The following is a 26,054-nucleotide window of genomic DNA, read 5'->3' as shown; positions in this document are numbered from 1 at the left end:
GTTAGCACCGCAGTATTATAGAAGTGCCTTAAATGTGGGTCTTTGACACATGCAACCATCTAAATTCAACAACTAGTCATCAGCCCTGAAAATCTGATTAATGATGTGGGCTATTAATGTCCTGATGAGATAAGATATGGGAATAGTAGCCGAACTGGTAGCTAGTTCAGCTCTTGGAGGGATTTTTTTTGTTAAAAAAAATCTTTCCCCACTGCTCATTCGTAATTTCCAATTTTAAAATTGTTAGATGTGCAGCTGAGGAATTTGGATCCATTTTAGTTTAGAACACTCCCTTTCTGAGTGTTACTTTAAAGCCGATTCTGATCAGCTTTTATATAGTTATTGATCACATACCTAACTTGTTCTATGCTCAATAGGAAATCAATTTTCCTCCAATGTACTCATGAAAGAACGAGTGTGCATTACAGACACTGGGATCATGTTCTTTCCTCCAACCAGATGTGCATAAAAATAAAATTGAAAAGTTACTTGTTTGCATAGAAAGTCATTTTATGTGTTTGATTTTATTGCAGTCTGTACCTGTTCAAACTCGGAATAGCACCTCAAATTCAAGACTTATTGGGAAAGGTGGATTTTACAGGTAGATGTGTTTTTTGCCATTTTTTTTCTGGAAAGGCTTCTATGGAAAAGATATCAATTCAAGAAATTTCCTTGATCACGTTTTAAATGCAATATGTAGAGTTTGTTTGAACTGATGATTTTGCAGAGCTAATACGTCACAGTATTTTTTTTTCTTTCAGAGGAAGAAATAAGTAACATGCGTAAGGAATTAGAGAAGTACGGTATTCAAATGCCTGCATTCAGTAAAATTGGTGGTATTCTGGCAAACGAACTTTCAGTTGATGAAGCTGCATGTACGTATATGGTTATTACAGGTTGTTGATAGCTTAAGTAAAAATAGGTGATGAAAAACAAAGTGCAATTAAGTATGATGCTAAATCTTGCATCTGAGGAATTGTCCCAGGTGCTGAAACATGAACTATAGTGTGCTGCATCTTTCTGTAATGGAACTTAATTCAGCATTTTATTACAACTTATGTTTGGTATGTGAAAATTCAATACAATTCATTCAGATGAATTTCAGTTCACTCCAAGGACATGACACCTTATCTTTAATTACCTTCTCTTTTTACTGAAATGCTTAATTCTAAACTCGTGTTGTTTGCAAGTATATTAAGGCCACATTATCACATTTTATGCTCACTTCGGTTTCCCTTATTTCCTTCTCCAGTGCATGCTGCAGTAATTGCAATCAATGAAGCAATATCTCGAGGGGTTGCAGAGGAGACCATAAAGGCTTTAATGAATCCAAATGCCATTTTAACTAATATAGAGAACCATTCAGCTCGGGATTACCAAGAGAAATTATTTCAGGCAAAGCAAACAAAGCAAGAGAGTGCCAAAAGCAAGGTAGGATATCCTGTTCAACTATGGTTGTCACTGTATAAAGCTGAGAATTCCAGCTTGGAATCAGTGATTTCCAACAGCTGTAATTAGCTTTCCATTGGGAGGTTATTGTAGTTTTGTTGTTGAATTCTTTGCTGTATAGATTTTAAGACTTTCTACCTTTTTGATAACATATTTGACTGCAGAATTCACTTTCTCCCCAAATTAGAGATGAAGTGATTACATGTTCTGACTCAACAGTTTGTGAACTTTAGTGTGCTGCGCTCTGAAGTGCTAGGTCATGCCCTGTTACATTCCCCACACCGTTTGACTGTGAAGCACTGAACAGATGTGTGGTGTTTCTGGACCAATGGCAATCAGAACATAGGAATTTTAATAACAGGGAAAGATCATTTAGACCATCATGCCCGTCTTTGGCAGATGTTAGATCACCTTCCTGCCTTTCCACCATATCTCCTTATCTCTTTTATTCCCCCTCCAGAAGCACATGTAGTGACTGACATTCTTGTCTTCGCCAATTTTAGTGAAAAGGGACATATTGAGTGTATCACCCAACTTCCTTAAGTTAGATTCCTAAAAACGGCAATCATTTTGGGAGTTGATGAGTGAATTACCTGATCTGTGTGTCCATTTTCCTCATGACTGGCTACAGAATAGCATTGGCAGGAATCCAAGTACAAACTACTCAAATAGCAGTACTGTTCAATATCAAATGTTTAATAGTTTGGTGCTCTGGGAAATGGGATAATGGAAAGAATGAGCGGCACATGGTGAATTCTACAGACCACTAATAGTGGAAGGGAAGTGGAGGATGAAATATGTAGACTAATCTATGAAATGAATAAAAAACATTGAATAACATCATGGGAGATTTCAACTACCCCAAATAAACAAGTGAGAAGAGGTAGGGAAAGGAGAATGGAGTTTTTACAGTGTGTACAGGACTCCTTTCTTACCCAGTATGTGAGAAGCCCAAGAGAGGAATCACAAGCAAAATATTGCGGATGCTGGAAATCTGAAATAAATACAGAAAATGCTGGAGGAACTCAGCAAGTCAGGCAGCATGTGGAGAAAGAAAGAGTTAACGTTTCAGGTCGAAAACCTTTCATCTGAACTGGAAGATATTAAGAGTTAAAGTTTTTGAGTGATGAAAAGAGCCAGTGAAAAGGGGGGGGCGGAGGGGTGGGGAGGAAAGAACAAAAGGGAAGGTCTGTGATAGGGTGGAGGGCAGGAGTGATTAAATGACAAAAGGGATGATGGTGCAAGTCAAGGAAGATGGTAATGGGACAGGTTAAGAAACAAAAGATTGGTCAGCAGCAGCTGTAAATGACAGCAACAGAACCATTACCAGCACTAGCTGACCGAAAAAATGGGTTCAGTGGTTATGATCTGAGGTTATTGAAATCAGTGTGGAGTCTGGAAGATTGTAAAGTGCCTAAACGAAAGACGAGGTGCTGTTTCTCAAGCTTCCGTTGAGCTTCATTGGAACAGCGTAGGAGTCCCAGGATGGAGAGGTCAGAGTGGGAGTGGGGCGGGGAATTAAAATGCCAAGTGGTCAGGGTCATGCTTGCGAACTAAGCGGAGGTGTTCAACAAAGCGATCACTCAGTCTGCGTTTGGTTTCCCCGATGTAGAGGAGATCACATTGTGAGCAGCGAATACAGTATACTAAATTGAAAGAACAAGAAGTAAATCGCTGCTTCACCTGGAAGGAGTGTTTGGGGCCCTGGACGGTGGGAAGGGAGGAAGTGAAGGGGCAGATGATGTATCTCCCGTGGGGAGGAGAGCGGTTGATGGAAGAGTGGACCAGGGAGCGGTCCCTTTGGTATGCTGAAAAGGGAGGGGAGAGGAAGATGTATTTGGTGTTGGGATCGTGCTGGAAGTTGCGGAAACGGCAGAGGCTGATATGTTGAATGTGGAGGCTGATGGGGTGGAAGGTGAGGACGAGGGGGACCCTATCATGATTCTGGGAGGGAAGAGAAGGGGTGAGGGCAGAAGTACAGGAAATAGGACAGACACAGTCGAGGGCCCTGTCAACTACAGTACAGTACAGGATCTAGTAATGGGAAATGAACCAGAACAGATAAGAGAAGTAAGCAGAGCGGAACATCTAGGCAATAGTGATCATAACATAATAAGGTTTAAAATCATGATTGGGAAAGACTTAATTAACACAAAAACCAAGGTAATAGATTGGAGAAATAAGCTCATTTTGAGGCAATGAGAATGGAACTAGGGCAAGTAAACTGGAAAAAATTTGACAAAGATATAGAACAACATATTTATAATGGTGATCAATAGATGTAGTATATTCCTCTTAAAAAGCAAGAACAAACTAGCCAATAATGAAACGCCATGGATGAATAAAGAGATAAGGGTAAAATTGAAACTAAAGAAAAAGGCATACTCTTAAGTGCACAGTCAATAAAGGAGAGGATGACAAAAGGGAATGCGAAGAGGTTAGGAAAGAAGCCAAAAAAAGCCATTAGGAAAGCAAAGAGATTAAATTATCAAAGAATATAAAAAGAAATAGTAAAGTATTCAACAGACACATAAATAACAAAGGAAAAATCAGAATAGGGATAGGGCCACTAAGGGATGCACATGATAAACTCACAGGTGACGACAGCAAAATGGCAGAAATATTGAATAATTACTTTACCTCAGTATTTACCTGGGATATTACAAGTTGGACAGACATTAGAAGAAGAGATCGAAAAAAGATATTAAAACATTTAAGCTAGAAAGGGGGGAGATAATAAACTAATCAAACTTAGGGAGAATAAGAACCGTGGTCCAGGTGGATTGCATCCGTGGAATATTAAAAGAAGTTAGGGAGAAGATAGCAGAGGCACTATTACATATATATAAACATTTACTAGAAAAGGGAATTATGCCAGAGGGCTGGCGGACAGCTAATGTTATTCCTATATTTAAAAAGGGAGATAGCACAAGTCCAGGGAACTATTGACCAGTTAGCTTAACATCAGTGGTAGGAAAGATAATGGAATCTTTACTCAAAGATATAATAGAAAGACATCTAGAGAACGAAAATATAATGATTTCAGAGGGGAAGTCATGCTTGACCAACCTTATTGAATTCTTTGAAGAAGTAACAGGGGAGACAAGGGTAATGTAGTAGATGTAATATATTTAGATTTTCAAAAGGCCTTCGATAAGTTATCGCATTGTAGACTCATGGCTAAGGTCAAAGCATATGGAGTCGGGACAGGTAGCAAAATGGATAGCAAGCTGGCTGAAAAACAAAAAAGAGAGTAAGGGTTAAGGGTAGCAACTCAGACTGGTGGGAAGTGGTGTTCCACAGGGATCGGTGCTGGGACCATTGTTGTTCACAATTTACATTAACAATTTAGACTTGGGAATTGGAAGTACAATTTCAAAATTTGTGGATGACCAAATTGAGGGGTGTAGTTAATTCAAAGGAAGAATTGTGTCAAAATACAAGAGGACATTAATAAGCTTGACGAATGGGCATGTAATTGGAAAGTGAATTTCAATATAGGTAAGTGTAAGGTGGTGCATTTTGGTAGGAAGAATAATTTCCATTGTTAAGGAAGTGGTAACAGGGCACTTAGAAAATCATAATATGATTAGTCAAAGTCAACTTGGTTTTATGAAAGGGAAATCATGTTTCACAAATTTATTAGTTTTTTGAGAATGTAACTAGCAGGGTAGATAAAGGGGAGCCAGTGGGTGTAGTATATTTGGATTTTCAAAAGGCATTCGATAAGGTGCCACATAAAAGTTTGTTACACAAGATAAGGGCTCATGGGGTTGGGGGTAATATATTAGCATGGATAGAGGATTGGTTAACGGACAGAAAAGAGAGTAGGGATAAAGGGGTCATTTTCAGGTTGGCAGGCTGTAACTAGTGGAGTGCCGCAAGGATCAGTGCTTGGGCCTCAGCTATTTATAATCCATATTAATGACTTAGACGAAGGGACTGAGTGTAATTTATCCAAGTTTGCTGATGATATAAAGCTAGGTGGGAAAGTAAGCTGTGAGGAGGTTAGAATCTGCAAAGGGGTATAGACAGTTAGGTTAGTGGGCAAGAAGGTGGCAGATGGAGTATAATTTGGGGAACTGTGAGGTTATTCACTTTGGTAGGAAGAATAGAAAAACAGAATTTTTTTTTAATTGTGAGAAGGTATTAAATATTGGCGTTCAGAGAGACTTGGGTGTCCTCATACAAGAAACAAAGGAAGTTAACATGCAGGTAGAGCAAGCAGTTAGGAAGGCAAATGGCATGTTGGCCTTTATTGCAAGGGTTTTGGAGTACAAGAGTAAGGAAGTCCTACGATTGTACAGGGCTTTGATGAGACCTCACCCTGGAGTACTGTGTACAGTTCTGGTCTCCTTATCTAAGGAAGGATATACTTGCCTTAGAGGTGGTTCACTAGATTGATTCCTGGGATGAGAGGGTTGTCCTATGAGGAGAGAGAGAGTAGAATGGGCCTATACTCTCTGGAGTTTAGAAGAATGAGAGGTGATCTCATTGAAACATATAAAATTCTGAGGGGGCTTGACAGGGTAGATGCTGAGAGGTTGTTTCCCATGGCTAGAGAGTCTAGAACCACGGGGCATAGTCTCAGTATAAGGGCTCAGGTCGGCCATTTGAGACTGAGATGAGGAGTAAGTTCTTCACACAGAGGGTTGTGAATCTTTGGAATTCTCTCCTCAGCTGTGGATGCTGAGTCATTGAATATGTTGAAGGCTGGGAGAGAGAGATTTTTGAACTGTAGGAGAATCAAGGGATATGGGGATCGGGCAGGAAAGTGGAGTTGAGGTCGTAGATCAGCCATGATTTTATTGAATGGCGGAGCAGGCTTGAGGGGCCATATGGCCAGGGGCTCCTGTTTTTATTTTCTTATAAGGAGGCCACATATTGCTGGCATAATAAGTGGGATAAGAACATAAGAAGTAGGATCTAAGGGTACAGATACACAAATCACTAAAAGTAGCGATGCAGGTTAATAAGGCCATGAAAAAAGCAAATCAAGCACTAGAGTTCATTTCTCAAAGGATAGAACTGAAAAGCAAAGAAGTTATGTAAAACTTGCATAGAACCTTGCTTAGGAGTACTGTGCATAGTTCTGGTCTCCATATTAATAGAAAGGATGTAGAGGCATTGGAGAGGGTGAAAAAAGATTCACAAGATACCAGAACTGAGAGGATATATTTATCAGGAAAGGCTGAACAGGCTGGGACTCTTTTTTTTTTCTCTAGAAAAGAGAAGGCTGCAGGATGACCTGATAGAGGCCTTTAAGATAATGAAAGGGTTTGATAGGGCTGACGTAGAGAATATGTTTCCACTTGTAGGGGAGTCCAAACTAGAGTCATAAATATAAGATCGTCACTAATAAACCCAATAGGGAATTCAGGAAAAACTTCTTTACCCAAAGAGTGGTAAGAATGTGGAACGAACTACCACAAGGAGCAGTTGAGGCAAATAGCATAGATGCATTTAAGAGGAAGCTAAATAAACACACGAGGGAGAAAGAAGTAGAAGGGGCTACTGGTCGTGTTAGATGAAGTAGGGAGGGAGGAGGCTCTTGTGGAGCATAAATGCCAGCAGAGACCACTTGGGCCGAATGCTGTATTTTCAGTGTAACTCAATGAATTGTAAAATTTTCGCTCACTGCTCCTGCTCCCTTGGAATACTTTCCAGTTTTCTGTGAATTGCAGGGTTAGGAGTTTATAATATTGTTAAAAAGAAATTTGGGGGGGAAAACAAAAAGGTAGAGAGAAATGAAAGATTACAACCCTGTGCCAACTTAGAAGCCAAACCTTTGGACTAGGTAGAAGACTCAATATACTTGAGTGGTTATTGAATTATTGTCCTCTCCAGATTGAAGTTCTAGAGAAAAGGATGCTCAGCATGGGTTTTTTTTTTATTGCAGTTGCTCACTAACTCGAATCATCAGCAACATCTGCTGAGCAAAGTTTGGGGCTTCTGCCCAACTCAGTGTGTTGGGCTGACATAACAGTCCTGAGTCTGCATTTCTCCTAATGAAATTTTATGAAAAAACTGGCATTTATGAAATGGGGTTGAGAAGTGTTTTGCTTTGGAAGCACCCCCTGTTCCTTTTCACATTATTATTCTTCTATTAAAAGCTACCATTAACAAATTTAGCTTTTTGATTCTGGTTTCTAGAGTGATTCTATTAAAGCAGAGGAAAGAGATATGTATGAGGAACTTCTGACCTGTAAGGAGATTCAAGACAATGTCGATAATGTCAACAGTGAGTTGATAATTTTCCCCTGAACTTATTTAGTGTTTACCTGAATATTTATATCTAAAGTGTTTGACTGTTCTGATCCACAATTGTCATGATTTTAACCTGTACACTTGGAAGTATATTGTAGTTTTGTAGTGAACTGAATAATTCAAAATTAAGATATTGTTGATGTAAGCTAGAGCTTCATTAAAGCCTGGACTAGTGTGTAAATGTGACTTGAATTTCACTCTTGCAATTCATTTTCTCTTCTTAAAAAAAAAGTGATTGTTTCCATTATGAAACAATGTTTTAAATGAACATTGGGGTAAGCTAGTTATTGTCAGCAGTCTTTTGTTTCACATAATCAGAATTAAGTACAGTTCCATTCTTCATTATAATGCACTCCTACATGACACCCTTTCGAATGTAACCTGCTAATTGGCTCCTGATATGCTACTTACAGAATTTACAGTATTTCATGGTTTGGAAATCACTAAAATAGCAGTACTGTACAATATCAACAAATTGAGATGTGCTTTAAGCAAATCTGAGTCGGCACTGAATTTTTCATTTGCATCATTGCACTGGGCTTGGAATCCATTATCAGATGGTCCTGTTCACTGTAATGTCAGCAACAAATGGACCTGGCGATTCATTATCCAAGCAAATCTTTTACAGGACTGCATGTAATTAGTTTTGGTTCAGCAGAACTCGGTATCTCTTTTCCATTATCTGGAATGGATGTTTTAAATTCAAAGTGATACTTTTTCCCCCTCTTGCTCCCCAAGTAATTTGGATCAAAGAAATACAACTCATAGAATCGTTACAGCACGGAAGGAGGCCATTTGGCCCATCGAGTCCGTGCCGGCTCTTCGCAAGAGCAGTCGAGCTAGTCCGACTCCCCCGCCCTTTCCCCGTAGCCCTGCAAATTTTTTCCCTTCAAGTACTTATCCAATTCCATTTTGAAATCCACGATTGAATCTGTCTCCACCACCCCCTCATACTTGCTGTGTTTTTTAAAAAAAAAGATTTTTCCTCATGTTGCCTTTGGTTCTTTGGCCAAATATGTTCTTTGGTTCTTGACTCTTCCTCCAATGGGAACAGTTGCTCTCTATCTACTCTATCTAGACCCTTCATGATTTTGAACCTCTATCAAATCGCCCATCAACATTCTCTGCTCTAAGGAGAACATCCCCAGCTTCTCCAGGTCTAAACATGTAACTGAAGTCCTTCATCCCTGGAACCATTCTAGTAAATCTCTTCTGCACCCTCTCTAAGGAATTCACATCCTTCCAAAAGTGCGGTGCCCAGAATTGGACGCAATACTCCAGTTGTGGCCGAACCAGTGTTTTATAAAGGTTCATCATAACTTCCTTGCTTTTGTACTCTATGCCGTTGTGGATAAAGCCCAAGATCCCGTATGCTTTTATAACCGCTTTCTCAACCTGCCCTGCCACCTTCAACAATTTGTGCACATATACCCCCCCCCCCCCCCCCGGCCGATCTCTCTGTTCCTGCACCTCTTTTAGAATTGTACCCTTTAGTTTATATTGCTTCTCCTAATTTTTCCTACTAAAATGTATCACTTCGCACTACTCTGCATTAAATTTCATCCGCCCATTCCACCAGCATGTTTATGTCCTCTTGAAGTCTATCACTATCCTCCTCACTGTTCACTGCACTTCCAAGTTTTGTGTCATCTGCAAATTTTGAAATTGTGCCCTGTACACCCAAGTCCAAGTCATTGCTATATGTCAAGAAAAGTAGTGGTCCTAGTACCGACCCCTGGGGACCAGCACTGAATACCTCCCTCCGGTCTGAAAAACAACAGTTCACCACTACTCTCTGTTTCCTGTCTCTTAGCCAATTTCATATCCATGCTGCCACTGCCCCTTTTATTCCATAGGCTTCATCTTTGATGACAACCCTATTATGTGGCACTTTATCAAACTCCTTTTGGAAGTCCCTGTACACTACATCAACTGCTTTGCCCTCATCGACCCTTTCTATTACTTCATCAAAAAACTCAATCAAGTTAGTTAAACACGATTTGCCTTTAACAAATCCTTGCTGGCTTTCCTTAATTAATCCACACTTGTCCAAGTGACTGTTAATTTTGTCCCAGATTATCGTTTCTAAAAGTTCCCCCACCACCGAGGTTAAACTGACTGGCCTGCAGTTGCTGGGTTTATCCTCACACCCTTTTAGAACAAGAGTGTAACATTTGCAATTATCCAGTCCTCTGGCACCACCCCATATCTAAGGATGATTGGAAGATTATGGCCAGTACCTCCACAATTTCCACCCTTACTTTCCTCAGCAACCTAGGATGCATCCCATCCGGACCGGGTGACTTATCTGCTTTAAGTACAGCTAGCCTTTCTAGTACCTCTTATCAATTTTTAGCCCATCCAGTATCTCAACTATATCTTCCTTTACTGAGACTCTGGCAGCATCTTCCTTGGTAAAGACAGATGCAAAGTACTCATTTAGTACCTCAGCCATCCCCTCTGCCTCCATACGTAGATCTCCTTTTTGGTCCCTAATCGGTCCCACCCTCCCCTTACTACCCGTTTACTGTTTATATGCCTATAGAAAACTTTTGGATTCCCTTTTATGTTAGCCGCCAGGCTATTCTCATACTCTCTCTGCTCCTCTTATTTCCTTTTTCACTTCCCTTTTGAACTTTCTGTATTCAGCCTGGTTCTCACTTGTATTAGTAACCTGACATGTGTCAAACGCCCCTATTTCCTGCTTCATTTTTCTTTCTCTCTCTCTCATTCAATTACTGTTTTGCCTGCCAATCTTTGATTCCAATTTACCTGGGCCAGATCCATTCTTACCCCACTGAAATTGGCACTCCTCCAATGAAGTATTTTTACTCTAGATTGCTCCTTGTCCTTTTCCATAGCAAATCTAAACCTTATGATACTATGTTCACTGTTCCCTAAATGTTCCCCCACTGACACTTGCTCCAATTGGCCCACCTCATTTCCCAGAACCAGATCCAGTAATGCCGCCCTCCTCGTTGGGCCAGAAACGTACTGGTCAAGAAAGTTCTCCTGAACACATTTAAAAAATTCCTCCCCTTCTTTGGCCTTAATACTATTACTATCCCAGTCTATATTAGGATAGTTGAAGTCCCCCATTAATATTACTATATGGCTCTTGCACCTCTGTCATTTCTCTGCAAATTTGCGCCTCTATATCCTTGTAGAAATATTATGTTTCCTATTTACAAATTGCTTTAAATGTCTCATTCCCTAGCACATAAAGCACTACAGCAGGTGAATGAAGCCCTGGAGAAGCATGATCAGGATAATTTACTGGCAGGTCTGAGGGTCCCTGCACTAAGACTTGTGGGAGTGCAGCAGGAGAATTCAGCATGGTATCTAGAACATCTGTGTGTGCAAAGAGAACAGAAATTACAGGTAGGGTGAAGAAATTCATTTCTTCAGCACAAAGCTGAGAGTTATCTAGTTTACCATTGATTAACACTAGTTTGTAGTTTTCTTTTCTGTTTGAGAATTACTCAACACGCTCATTGTATTTTGGCCAAGTCTTTTTTTTTAAAATAGTGAACTATTTATAAAAAATAAAACATGTTGAAAATAATGCATCATTTACTGTGCATCTGAAATATATGCATTTTTTTTTCCAGGAAGAGAATTTTTCTGGTATGCTTAGCAAGGATGATCTTCAAGCAGGAGTCAGCCTTTCCAATGACCAGGCCAAAGCCCATAAACTTAGTAAGTTTAATTTTGCTTCACACCTGTGTTGAACTCCAAATTTGTTTTATCAAAGAATTGGTAGGTGGCAAAGTAAAATATTTCATGGTTCTTCCTCTCTTCCTCCCTGCCTCCCCCTCCAAGAGTTAGCATTGCTGATTGTTGGGGAGGGTGGTGTATGATGTTGCCCCACCTATTGGAAGGAGTGAGCATGGTCTTTCCTTGTAATGTTATTATGGTTTCATGAGAGTGGTTTAAATTTTTACCACAACGTAACAGTTTTTGTAGTAGATTCTGTAACTAATGATTTATTTTTGTATTTATTTATGAAGAGCTTGAAGCTGTTGAAAAGATAAATGCCGCTATCCGCAATGGTGATGCAGCCCAGACTATGAATGTGTTAATGCTGCCGGAGGCCCAACTGCCTGCAGTGTACCCACACATGGCCGACTTGTACCAGATAGAGTTGTCCAACCTACAGAGACAGAATCCTGAGGTAAACTTTCAGCTTAAAAAAAATTGCACGCAAAAGGTGATGAATGTATTGGTTCAAATATTTCTGTTGCGGCTTTTTCCAGCTCCCGTATGGGATAAGTTTTATATAGAATTACATAGAATGAATAGCACAGGAAACAGGCTGTTCGGCCCAACAGGTCTATGCTGGTGTTTATTCTCCACACAAGCCTCCTCCCAACTTAATCTGTCTTACCCTCTCAACATATCCTTCTATTCCTTTCTCCCTCATGTACTTATCTAGTTTTCTCTTAAAAGCATGGAATCATCAAAAGTTACGGCACAGAAGGAGGCCATTCGGCCCATCGTGTCCGTGCCGGTCAAAAAAGAGCTACCCAGCTTAATCCCACTTTCCAGCACTTGGTCCGTAGCCTCGTAGGTTACGGCACTTCAAGTGCATATCCAAGTACTTTTTAAATGAGTTGAGGTTTCTGCCTCTACCACCCTTTCAGGCAGTGAGTTCCAGACCCCCACCATCTTCTGGGTGAAAAAAATTCTCTTCAGCTCCCCTCTAATCCTTCTACCAATAACTTTAAATCTATGCCCCCTCATCACTGACCCGTCTGCTAAGGGAAATAGGTCCTCCCTATCCACTCTATCTAGTCCTGTCATAATTTTATATTCCTCAATTAAATCTCCCCTCAGCCTCCTTTGTTCCAAAGAAGACAGCTCTAGCCTATTCAATCTCTTCTCATAGCTAAATTTCTCCAGCCCTGGCAACATCCTCGTAAATCTCCTCTGTACCCTCTCTGGTGCAATCACATCTTTCCTGTAATGTCATTATAGCATCTATGCTCAACTACTCTTTGTGGTAGTAGGTTCCTCATTTTAACCACTCTTTGAGTAAATAAGTTTCGCCTGAATTCCTTATTGGACTTGTTGGTGACTATCTTATGTTTTTGGCTCCTAATTTTAGACTCCCCCACAAGTGGAAGCATCTTCTCTACATTTACCCTATCGAACCCCTTCATAATTTTGAAGACATCTATCAGGTCACCTCCCAGCCTTTTCTGTTCAGTCTTTCCTGATAGTTGTAATCTCAGAGTTCAGGTATCATCCTTGTAAATTTTTCTTGCATCTTCTCCGGTGCCTCTGTATCCTTTTTGTAATATGGAGGCCAGAACTGAGCACAGTACTCTGAGTGTAGTCTTATCAAAGTTCCATATAAGTTTAACACAAGTTCTCTGTTTTTGAATTCTATTCCTCTAACTTCCTCATAGTCGAAGTGAACATTACAGCTGTCAATTCATACGCTGTTTATGGCCACTAACTAGATTTAAGATTTTGGATAATACTTTCAACCCCACACAGGAAATTGCTGAAAAGTGAGACTATTATTGTAACTTGGTGCCTGTGACGTTCATCTTGTAATAATACAAGTGATGGGTTTCTGTGGAGGAGTTAATAAAAGTCATGAAAAAACAGTTTTTACGAGCTCAAGACTAGTTTTTGCTGAGTTCAGTAATCAAATGCTGTGATAAATTCTAGTCTTTTTGCAGATTTTTTTTCCCCCCCCAGGTAAGGCTAGCAATGTTGTTTTTTGGTTCGGTGTCACTTTTATTCCTGTTGTGTACAAAGGCTGAGAGCGCATGTGACCTGCTCCAAACTTCTGCAGAGTTGTTGATGGTTTATATCTTAAGGCGGCTCACCACCACCTTCTCAACGGCAATTAGGGATGGGCAATAAATGCTGGCCTTGCCAGCGACGCCCACATCCCATGAATGAATAATAAAAAAAAAATGAGATCCCTCCCGTTAGCTTCTGCTTAGTGCCTCCCTTCAGTATTGCAACTTAGACCAAAGCCGCAGTGGAGTAGGAAATGGATCCGGCATTCCCTAACTCTATGGACCTGCACATCCATCATCCAGTGTGTGGGGCCACCCAGCTCCCCTCATGATATTATGAGATTTCGTCATAAAATTAAGTTTAATGGAGTTAGGATTGAAGAATTATTTTGCTTCTCTACTCGTAGGGTTCATGTGGGTCTAGTAAAACCAGAATCCATTATTGGATTGCTTACTCTGGAGGACAGATATCTAAAGCTAGCCAGCATGTGAACTACTATCTATTAGATTCAGGAACTTTCCTCATTAATGTGTGCTGGTAAGGTGCAGCTGCACAAATAAAACATTTACATATTCCCCAATGGGATAATTCAGAGAGGTTTTATATTTTTCTAAGGTAACTAATATAAGAGATGATATCAGTTGTTTCGACACTTGTATCTTGTGCTCTTTCACAACTTGGTGGTACCAAATTAGTTCTGAATTATCAATGATTCTGTCTTTTCTTAAGTACATAGTGCCATAAAATCAGTTAAAACACTTTGAAAAGATGGATGCAATTGTCAATGTCTGATTAAATTCAGAAGATGTTTGGGTGTGAATTCTAGTGGGTCACACTTTTATCAGTTGTGCAGTAGTCCTGTGATCTGACTCTGGGTTTGTTCAGGTTCTGCATCAAATACATGCATCTAGTCTCGTTGTCAGGTCCCATATGTGGTGTATGAGAGAGACTGAGAAAAGTTATTCCATGGAGGCCAGTCTCTTAAATATGCATTTAGCTTGGGTTCACTGCTGGTCCTCATTTCCATTCCGAATATCCAGGAGTGCCCGCAGACCAATACCACAACATTGTGGAAACCACTGCATAAAGTATCACATTTGCTCCCCACATCCTAAGATATATGATATAAATTGTGCCTTCAGCCAAGATCTATGCATTTCTGCTACCAGCCCCAGCTCCCACTTCTCACTAGTAACAATTTCATGACTTGCCTTGTTCATGTGCAACATCAGAGTATCAGAGTGAAATTCAGTAACACTAGTCCTATAAGTGTATCAGCATCTGATGCAGTACTGGCTGAACAGTGTAGATTCTGGGTGATAACTTGCTAAGTCGGGAGTAGCTGGCAGAAGAACTACACCCAACATTTACATTAATTTAGTTTCGAAGAAAATAATGCAAACCGTAATTCTTATAGAAATTTACATAATTGTACCACAATCGTCTTCTGCTTACCAACTTGCAGGGGAAGCTGACTCATGAAGAGCTCGCTATTGCAGTGGAGATGTTGTCAGCAGTGGCTGCACTGAATGAAGCATTGATACGGAATGATGTTCAGGCCGTGCTACAGCACCTCACCAGCTCCTCTATTGGACTTAGCAACCTGCAGGATGAAAACACACAGCGGTATGTAGTTCTGAGTGCTAATTCTCTCACTGCAATTTGCAAATGCAGAGTGGTGTATTCACAATTCCTCACGCACAAGGAATTGTTCAATAAGAAAATGAATGGCATGTATGGTAATAAAGGGTACTGAATAATTCTAGGTTCGTCAGGCAAGACTGTTGAAGCAAACATCAGAGAGTGGGGCAATGACATGTAAAGCATTCTTTTACGTAAGCCAATGTTATATAATGCCATTGTATAACGTATTTACTTAGCATATAACTGTGGTATATATTTTCATTATGAAAAAGCGAGAATCCAGTTCAGTAATTTCTCTGTCAGCTAGCAGGTTAAGCATCCTGGTGCTGGAACTGGTATTTAAATATCAACACACCTGGACCATGACTTTGGAATACTGTGATCTTGTGGATGAGCAGTAACTCATCTACTGAAGTAAGGTTCGTTGATGCACGTAACAGGCAAATTGGACCCTCAAGTGCATTTTAATTTTAAAACATTTGAGTTAGAAACACCTGTTAACTAAGACTAATTTTTACAGAGAATGAACGATGAACTTTAGAACTTTACAGCACAGAAGGAGGTCATTCAACTGATTATGTCTGTGTTGGCTCTTTGCTAGGGTAATCCAAAACCAATCCAACTGTCCTCTTCCCATTGCCACTTATTTTTCATGGCATATGGACTTTAAAAGAAGCAATGTTCCCTGCTTCAATTACACTCTGGTAAAGTGTTCCATACTCTGTGTGAAGAAATTTCACCTAACTCCTCACTCTCTTAATCGCAATTTTAAATTGATGACCCCTTGTTACTGACTCTGCAACTGGAGAAAATAGTCTTTTCTTATTATCCATATCGAAGCCCATCACAATTTTAAAAACTGCTGATAGGGCTCCTCATAGGCTTCTCTACTCCAGTGGAAATAGTCTCAGTATCTCAAATCACTCTAGTTTCTCATCATGCTGAATCTATGCTGTAAGCTCCCTATGCCTTTAGTGTCCTTTCCATAATGGGGTGCCCAAAACGGCGCACACTACTCCAAAAGTGGCCTAACCATGGCCTTGTACAAATTTATCATTACCTCTTTGCTCTTGTGCTCTATGCTCCTATTTATAAAATCCAAAATGCTGTTTTACTTTTTATGACTTTATCTACTTCTACTTGTATTTTCAAGGAATTTTGTACTTTCTCTGTTTATCTCTCCTTCAGTATTTCCACTGACTCTATACTTTCATTCCTTGTTTTTCTTCCCAAAATGCATTACCTCACACTTCAGTGTGTTAAATCACATCTGCCTGTTTTGCTAACCTGCCTCCTTTTGAAATCTTTTTCAGTCCCTATGCTGTTTGCCAAGCCTCCTAGTGTGTATATATATCTCGACAACAAAAGCAGACCCAGCTTTAAACAGATTCCCAGCCAGCTTTTAACTGTATCGCCATCACAGTTTTCTGTTTTGGCCATTTTCTAGTAAGAGTACTATATTTTGCTTTACTTTGTATTGTCTGATGAGAGGGAAACAGCATAGAAATCTGAACCTGCCATGTGAGAGGAGGGAAGCGTTTTAAATGAAAATAAAGGATCTTATTCTGTGTAAATTTCAACGAGCCCTCTAACAGATTCAAATATGCAGATAGTTATAAGTACATTCTGTGCACTGAAGTAAATTATTTTTCTTGGCAGTACTCGCAAAGGAACAGTCTTGCTATCTGGTGAGATTAAGCTCATACAATTATTTTATGTGTAGTATAATTATACGCTTCCTGCTGCAATGGACATTGCTATAAAATATGTTGATATAAAAGTTGGTCGTACTAACCAGTTATTCTGCTTTGTAGTAGTTTTATTAGTTTATTACTGTATTTGGCATTGTTTATCATATCCTGCTTTTGTGATTTCTGTGCACCTTTGTGCTCAAGATTGTTTAGTCTCCTGTGGTTAGATGCTGGGGATGTAACAGTTTTAGTACTTGAAAATTTCATAGGTGGGTAGCTCGATGTATGTAACCAATTTCTCTTCTGATTTATGCTTTCCCAGCTTAGCTTTTGCTCTTTTGGTCTCAACGCTAGGCAGATAAAGCTTCAAATCACCCTTCCCCTCATTCCTAAATAAGATTTGTCAGTCATGTGACTGGAAAACACTATTCCAGTATATCTGGTGGAGTCCCCAAGTTGTTATTTTAAAAACCCAAAATATACTGTTATCTCATGCCTCCCGATTACTTCCTTCACCAAAAGCTGATCCGTTTTCTCTTGAATTTCCTAACACCAGCTGTTTCCACTGTTAGTCAGTTCCAGAATTTCGTCGCCCTGTGTGCAATGATCTGTTCATCTTCCATCTTTTAAGCTCGGGTCTTTACGACCTGGCACAATGAATGGGTTCAAATTAGCTAATGGTGATATTTAAACTCCTTCCATTTATGTAGTGCCTTTTAAGAGAGAACATTTTCCAAGATGCTTTATTGTAGGGGAGAAAAGGAAAAAAAATTAGGGACAAATAAGGAAGTGGCTGTTTCCATGGAGGGAGAGATTTGAAGTTTGATTTGAAGGTGAAGAAAGAAGAGAAGTGGAGGGATTTCTAGAAAATGGGGCCATGGTGAATGAAGGCTCTACCACCAATAGTAGGGAGAAGGGGGAGGGGAAGCCCTAAAGACCAAAGTCAGAGGATCCGAGTGGGGGAGGGCACATAAGACTGGAGGAGGTTGCCGTTATTAAGCGGGGAAAGGCCTTGTACAGATTTGAGGATGAAGATCAGGATTTTAAATTTCATGTTGGGGTCCAGGGGTCATTGTAGGTCGGAGAGGATTGGGGTGATTGGCATATTGGAGTGGATACAAGCAGCTACGTTTTGGATCAATTGATGTTTATGGAGGGTGAAGGATGGGAGGCTAGTGAGGAGGACATTAGAAGCATTGAGTCCACAAGTGGCAAAAAGATGGACATGGTTTCATCAGTGGAGGGACTGAAGAAGGGGCAGTAAGTTTCACATGCTTTGGCTCAGCCAGAGCAAGTAGCTGCGGAGGAGGATGGAGTCTGCGTCAAAGGCAGTGTGTTGGAGGCTGAAAGTGATGCTTTTGCTCTTCCTGATGTTCAGTTATAGGAAGTTGTGACTTGTGTATGACTTGATTTGAACATGATGTGGAGATGCCGGTGATGGACTGGGGTTGACAATTGTAAACAATTTTACAACACCAAGTTATAGTCCAGCAATTTTATTTTAAATTCACAAGCTTTCGGAGACTTCCTCCTTCCTCAGGTAAATGTTAAAATAAAATTGCTGGACTATAACTTGGTGTTGTAAAATTGTTTACAATTGATTTGAACAGGCAGTCTGACAGTGCAGAGTTGTTCATGGGGTCAAGAGAAGTGGTAGAGAGTTAGAACTGGGCGTCATCAGTATAACATTAACTAACATATGGAAACTGAGTCCATGCCTGCAGATGATGTCATTTGAGGGAGAGCATGTAGCTGAGGAAGAAGGATTAAGGATAAGGTGCTTGGTAGACTCTGGAGGTGACAGTGCAGAGACAGGAAGGGCAGACGTTGCTGGAGACCTACTGAATAGATAGGTAGGAGTGGAACCACGAGGAGAGGTGACAGGAAGAGAATGTCCTGGTCAATTGTGCCAAATACTGCAGAGATGTTGAGGACAAGAAAGGATAGGCAAAGAAATCTGAAATGTGATTAGACCAATGCTCAATGTGTCACCTTGAAGCACCTTGAAACAGAATGAAAAATCTAATGTTGAATCTTCTAGCTAAAACAGTAGAGTATAAATTAGAGGAAGTAATACTTAAACTGTAGTCAACCCATACTGAGTACTGTGTCCAGTTGTGGCCGCAGACACAAGAAAACATTCACCTTTGAGACTGTGTAAAGAATGGCTACAATACTGATCCCTTGTGTCAGAGGACTGAGTTGAGGTGCTACGTTATTAGGTTTTTAACAGATTATTTTTCTTTGGTTCAGTGACCGTAAGCAAGCCCATGTTTTCTACAAACTGGAGTGCATGTTTACTTATCCAATATCTGCGTGAATGCAGTAAGCCACAGGGGTTGATTAGAGAGACCGTGTCACTGCAGTCTGGCTTACTGGATATACCATATGCCCTCGCACGATTTTCTTGACTTCGGTAGATGGAAGAATAAATCTTTTGGACTATGCCTTAGGCTATAAAATATTGGTCAGATTTAATGAACAGTAAATTGATAAATGAATGCTATTGAATACAAATATAATTACAGTAATTTAGAATTTGTTTAACATTTTTTGTCTTCATTCTAATACTCGTGGTGGAATATTGAAAGAATAGTTGAGTATTCTTTGTAGGGCTCAATCTCTTAAGGATGCTAACATTTTCATGAATTTTCTGATCTTAAGTCAACTGCTGCGCGTTATTGTGAATTACATCATGTCTACAGCACAGAAACAGACCATTCGGCCCAACTGGTGTATGCCAGCATTTATGCTTCATGCTCCTCCTCCCTCCCTACTTCATCTAACCCTATCAGTATACCCTTTTATTCCTTTCTCCTTCTTCCTTAGATATGGGGGTGGTGCCAAAGGACTGGAGAATTGCAAACATTACACCCTTGTTCAAAAAAGGGTGTAAAGATAAACCCAGCAACTACAGGCCAGTCAGTTTGACCTCGGTGGTGGGGAAACTTTTAGAAACAATAATCTGGGACAAAATTAACAGTCACTTGGACAATAGATTAATTAAGGAAAGCCAGCACGGATTTGCTGAAGGCAAATCGTGTTTAACTAACTTGATTGAGTTTTTTGATGAGATAACAGAGAGGGTCGATGAGGGCAATGCTGTTGATGTGGTGTATATGGACTTCCAAAAGGCATTTGATAAAGTGCCGCATAATAGACTTATCATCAAAGTTGAAGCCCATGGAATAAAGGGGGTAGCGGCACCATGGATGCGAAATTGGCTAAATAGTAGGAAACAGAGAGTAGTGGTGAACGGTTGTTTTTCAGACTGGAGGTTGGTGTACAGTGGTGTTCCCCAGGGGTTGGTACTAGGACCATTGCTTTTCTTGATATACATTAATGACTTGAACTTGGGTGTCCAAGGCACAATTTTCAAATTTGCAGATGACACAAAACTTGGAAGTGTAGTGAACAGTGAGGAGGATAGTGATGGACTTCAAGAAGAAGTAGACAGGCTGGTAGAATGGGCAAAACGTGGCAGATGAAATTCAATGCAGAAAAGTGTGAAGTGATACATTTTGGTAGGAAGAACGAAGAGAGGCAACATAAACTAAAGGGTACAATTTTAAAAGGGGTGCAGGAACAGAGAGATCTGTGGGTATATGTGCACAAATAGTTGAAGGTGGCAGGGCAGGTTGAGAAAGCAGTTAAGAAAGCATATGGGATCCTGGGCTTTATAAATAGAGGTATAGAGTACAAAAGTAAGGCGGTTATGATGAATCTTTATAAAACACTGGTTTGGCCACTACTGGAGTATCGTGTCCAGTTCTGGGCACTGCACTTTAGGAAGGATGTGAAGGCCTTAGAGAGGGTGCCGAAAAGATTTACTAGAATGGTTCCAGGGATGAGGGCCTCCAGTTACGTGCATAGACTGGAGAAGCTGAGGTTGTTCTTCTTGGAGCAGAGAAGGTTGAGAGGAGATTTGATCGAGGTATTCAAAATCATGAAGGTCTGTACAGAGTAGATAGAGAGAAACTGTTCCCATTGGAGGAAGGGTCAGGAACCAGAGGACATAGATTTAAGGTGATTGGCAAAAAAACCAAAGGCGACATGAGAAAAAACTTTTTTACACAGCGAGTGGTTGTGATCTGGAATGCACTGCCTGAGGGGGTGGTGGAGGCAGATTCAATCATGGCTTTTAAAAGGGAATTGGATAAGTACTTGAAGGGAAAAAATTTGCAGGGCTACAGGAATAGGGCAGCGGAGTGGGACTAGCTGGATTGCTCTTGTAGAGAGTCGGTACGGACTCGACGGGCCAAATGGCTTCCTTCCATGCTGTAACCATTCTATGTGCTTATCTAGCTTCCTCTTAAATGCATCTATGCTATTTGCCTCAACTATTTATTGTGGTAGCGTGTTCCACTATTTCAGTAAAGAAGTTTCTCCTGAATTCCCTATTAGTGACTATTTTATATTTATGACCTCTAGTTTTGGACTTCCACACAAGTGGAAATGTTTTCTCTGTCTATCTTATCAAACCCGTTCATTATCTTAAACACCTTTATCACGTCACCCCTCAGCCTTTTCTAGAGAAAAGAGCCCCAGCCTGTTTTGCCTTTCCTGATGAGTATCTGGTTTCATCCTTGTGACTCTTTTTTGCACCCTCTCCAATGCCTCTATATCGTTTTTATAATATGGAGACCAGAACTGTGCACAGTACTCCAAGTGTGGTCTAACCAAGGTTCTATAAAAGCTTGACATAACTTCAATGCTTTTCAATTCCACCCCTCTAGAAATGAGCTCCAGTGTTTGGTTTGTCTTTTTTTATGGCCTTATTAACCTGCGTTACTACTTTTAATGATTTGTGTATCCGTACCCTGAGATCCCTTTGCTCCTCTACCCCATTTAGACTCTTATTATCCCAGCAGTATGTGGCCTCCTTATTCTTCCTACAAAAATGTGTTACCTCAAGCTTGTCTATATTGAAATTCATTTGCCAATTACACGTCCATTCTGCAAGTTTATTAATGTCCTCTTGCATCTTGGCACATTCTTCCTTTGTATTAACTACACCCCCCAATTTGGTGGTCGCAAATTTTGAAATTGTACTTTTGATTCTTGAGTCCAAGTCGTTAATGTAATTTGTGAACAACAGTTGTCCCAGCACCGATCCCCATGGAACACCACTTTCCACCTTTTGCAGTCTGAGTAGCTACCCTGAATCCCTACTCTCTTCTGTTTTGTAGCCAGCTTGCTATCCATTCTGCTACCTGTCCCCTGACTCCACATGGTCCACCACATTGTAGACTCATGACCTTAGTCTTATCGAAGGCTTGTTGAAAATCCAAATATATCATATCTACTACATTAGCCTTATCTACTCTTTCTGTTACTTCTTCAAAGAATTCAATAAGTTTGGTCGAACATGACTTTCCCTTCTGAAATCTGTGCTGACTACGCTTTATTATATTTTCGTTCTCTAGATATCTTTCTATTACATCTGAGTAAAGTTTCCATTATCTTTCCTATTACTGACATTAAGCTAACTGATCTATAGTTCCCTGGACTTGTTCTATCTCCCTTTTTAAATATAGGAATAGCATTAGCTGTCTGCCAGCCCTCTGGCACTGTTCCCCTTTGTAATGATTTTTTATATATATGTAATAGTGCCTCTGCTATCTCTTCCCTAACTTCTTTTAATATGCATGGATGCAATCTATCCGGACCAGGGGTTTTATCCTCTCTAAGTTTGATTAGGTTATCAAATATCCCCCCTCTTCCTATCTTAAATTTTTTGATCTCTTCTAATGTCATGCCTACCTTGTTAGTCTCCCTGATAAATATTGAGGCAAACTAACTATTCAATATTTCTGCCATTTTGCTGTCATTATCTGTGAGTTTATCTTGTGCATCCCTTAGTGGCTCTATCTCTGATTTTTCTTTTGCTATTTATGTGTGTGTTTAATAGTTTACTATTTCATATTCCTTGATAATTTAATCTCATAGTTCCACTTTGCCTTCCTAATTGTTTTTCTGACATCTTTTCTAACCTCTTTGTATTCCCTTTAGTCATCCTCCTTTATTGTCTATGTACTTAGTGCATGCCGCCACCTTTAGTTTCAATTTTACCCTTATCTCATTATTGGCTAGTTTGTTATTGTCTTTTAGAGGAATATATGTCTCCTGAACTCTTTTGATCACCGTTTAAAATATTTCCCACTCCTGTTCCATCTCTTTGTCAATTTCTTTTTTCCATTTTACCTTCCCTAGTTCCATTCTCATCCCCTTAAAATCAGCTTTTTTTCCCCAATCTATTACTTTGGTCTTTGTTTTACTTATGTCTTAATCATTATTTTAAACCTTATTATGTTATAATCGCTATTGCCTAGATGTTCCCATTCGCTTACTTCACTTATCTGTTATGGTTCATTTCCCATTATTAGATCCAGCAATGATTCCTCTCTTGTTGGGCTTCTCACATACTGGGTAAGAAAGGAGTCACATACACACTGTAAAAACTCCATTCCCGTTTCCCTATCACTTGCCAGTTTATTTGGGGTTGGTTGAACTCTCCCATGATTATTATTCGATGTTTTTTACTCCCTTCATAGATTTGCCTACATATTTCATCCTCCACTTCCCTTCCACTATTAGGTGGTCTGTAGAATATATCTATTAACACGATTGATCTCTTTTTATCCTTTGTCTCAATCCATATGGATTCTGTTTCTATCTTAATATTACTTATGTACTTTTTTTCTGTTGCCATTATGTTGTCTCTAATTAGTACAGCTCCCCCACCCCCTTCCTTCCCCATCCTTTCTAAATACATTATATCCTGCAATATTTAACTGCCAGTTCTGTTTCTTATGTAGCCATGTTTGTTATCCCTACTACATCTGGCTCCTTGCTATGAATTATTGCCCCCAGTTTCCCTGTTTTGTTTTAGATGCTGTGCACATTGCTGTACAGGCAATTTAATTTGTTTTAAATAATTGTTCCCCTACTTTATTTTCAACAGTCATTTTATACTCATGTTCTATAAACTGTAATTGTTCCCTGACCGTTTGTTATCCTTGTTCCTTACCTTGGTCTGACCTTTACTCTAATTTCCTATTTCTTTTATCTTCAGATTTATGTTATCTTCACCAGATCGTTCCCCCCCCTATCTTAGTAGTTTAAAGTCCTGTCCACAGCCCTATTTATCCTGTTCATTCAGGCACTGGTCCCACTCCGGTTCAGGTGGAGCCCGTGCCAGTGGTACAGTTCCTTCCTGTCCCAGTAATGGTGCCAGTGTCCCATAAAATGGAACCCCTCTTTCCCACACCGGTCTTTCAGCCATGCATTCGCCGTCCTGATCTGTTGACCCCTATGCCAATTAGCATGAGGCTCAGGTAGTAATCCCAAGATTACCACACGTGAGGTCCTGTTTTTTTAATATAGTTCCTAAATTCTGGTCTTCCCTTTTCTTCCCTGTGTCATTGGTTCCAACATGGACCATGACAACTGGATGTTCCCCCTCCCTTTCCACATTCTTCTACAGATGCTAATAGATATCCTTTCACTTTTGCACCAGGTAGGCAACACACCCTTCTGGACTCTTGAACGCGACTGCAGACGACACAATCTATCCCCCTAATTATCGAATCCCCTATGACTACAACCTTTCTATTCTGTTGCCTCTTGTTCCACGGTGGCATGGTTAGCAACCTGCATCCTTTTCCCCACAGGTAGCAAGTATATAGGACCAGTGTCTGGGGATCTACTTCTCTACCTCCCCTAGGTTCCCCTTACCCTGCTTACCAACAGTCACACTCTCCACTTCCTCTACCTGTGCTTTCCTCTGAGGTGTGACTGTACTCTGGAGAAAACTATCCAAAAATTCCTCCCCCTCCCTTAAGTGTCAAAGTGTCTCTAACTCGCACTCCAGCTTAGGGACTCGAGATTTAGATTATATTTAGTAGATGGATTTAGCTTGATTTCAGATTAATTTGTAACTAATTAGTCTTGTTTTTTGTTTATTAACTTCTTTATTTTAGTATCCCTTTAACTCCTATTTATGTATACCAGATTTTTATTTAATGCAATAAGGATTCCTTTAACGTTGATATCCTCTATTTAGTTAATTTTAATTTATCCCCTTAGGTCTAATTAATTACTCTGATTATTTATATATTTACTTATTTACTATTGCCCATTGGTTTACATCTTAGCACTTCCTTCCCCTCTGCACTGAATTCCCACTCTCTCCAAATTGCAGTCGTCACTCTGTTTAGTAAATTCACCCAAATCTCAGCAAGCTCTATGCTTGAAGCTTGGTGCTTAGAGTTCAGTGTAAGTTCCATCTTATTTTCCAGTCAATATTTTAAATTCTTGTGGCTGTCATGGGGGACTATGAGCTGATAAACGTGTGACTAATTTCACGTGCAAAGCAATCCTGTGCTGCTAGTTCCTTAAATGTTCTTCCTGACGGCTATTTATATAAATGATTCTGTACATAGCTTGTGTCATTCCTCAGAATGTGCTGCACTAACATTTAACAGAAGACTGCCTCTGGAAGCACTTTTATTGTATTCGTTCATGGGATGTGGGCATCGCTGGCAAGGGCAGCATTTATTGCCCATCCCTAATTGCCCTTGAGAAGGTGGTGGTGAGCCGCCACCTTGAACTGCTGCAGCCCGTGTGGTGAAGGTTCTCCCACAGTACTATTAGGAAGGGAGTTCCAGGATTTTGACCCAGCGACGATGAAGGAACAGCGATATATTTCCAAGTCAGGATGGTGTGTGACTTGGAGGGGAACGTGCAGGTGGTGTTGTTCCTATGTACCTGCTGCTCTTGACCTTCTAGGTGGTAGAGGTCGCGGGTTTGGGAGGTGCTGTTGAAGAAGCCTTGGCGAGTTGCTGCAGTGCATCCTGTGGATGGTACACACTGCAGCCACAGTGCGCGGTTGTGAAGGGAGTGATGTTTAGGGTGGTGGATGGGGTGCCAATCAAGCGGGCTGCTTTGTCCTGGATGGCTTCTTGAGTGTTACTGGAGCTGCACTCATCCAGGCAAGTGGAGAGTATTCCATCACACTCCTGACTTGTGCCTTGTAGATAGTGGAAAGGCTTTGGGGAGTCAGGAGGTGCATCACTTGCCTCAGAATACCCAGCCTCTGACCTGCTGTTGCAGCCACAATATTTATATGGCTGGTCCAGTTAAAGTTTCTGGTCAATGGTGACCCCCAGGATGTTGATGGTGGGGGATTTGCCATTGAATGTCAAGGGGAGGTGGTTAGACTCTCTTGTTGGAGATGGCCATTGC

The 26,054-nt window shown here is 40.4% G+C and overlaps 1 protein-coding gene across 1 annotated transcript in view; it reads left to right on the top strand.

Annotated features, from left to right (window-relative positions):
- Positions 1-26,054, top strand: part of iqgap2 (IQ motif containing GTPase activating protein 2) — a 330,491-nt gene that overhangs the window by 190,407 nt on the left and 114,030 nt on the right. The window contains exons 6-13 of the mRNA XM_067982692.1: positions 534-601; positions 762-875; positions 1,253-1,431; positions 7,603-7,690; positions 10,934-11,097; positions 11,328-11,415; positions 11,727-11,890; positions 14,939-15,099. Of these exons, the coding sequence (XP_067838793.1) occupies positions 534-601; positions 762-875; positions 1,253-1,431; positions 7,603-7,690; positions 10,934-11,097; positions 11,328-11,415; positions 11,727-11,890; positions 14,939-15,099 (1,026 nt within the window). The remainder of the gene's footprint in view (positions 1-533; positions 602-761; positions 876-1,252; positions 1,432-7,602; positions 7,691-10,933; positions 11,098-11,327; positions 11,416-11,726; positions 11,891-14,938; positions 15,100-26,054) is intronic.

The sequence above is a fragment of the Heptranchias perlo genome, chromosome 4 (assembly GCF_035084215.1).
Source record: "Heptranchias perlo isolate sHepPer1 chromosome 4, sHepPer1.hap1, whole genome shotgun sequence".
Taxonomy (NCBI): Eukaryota; Metazoa; Chordata; class Chondrichthyes; order Hexanchiformes; family Hexanchidae; genus Heptranchias; species Heptranchias perlo.
This window is presented reverse-complemented; position numbering and strand designations above follow the sequence as displayed.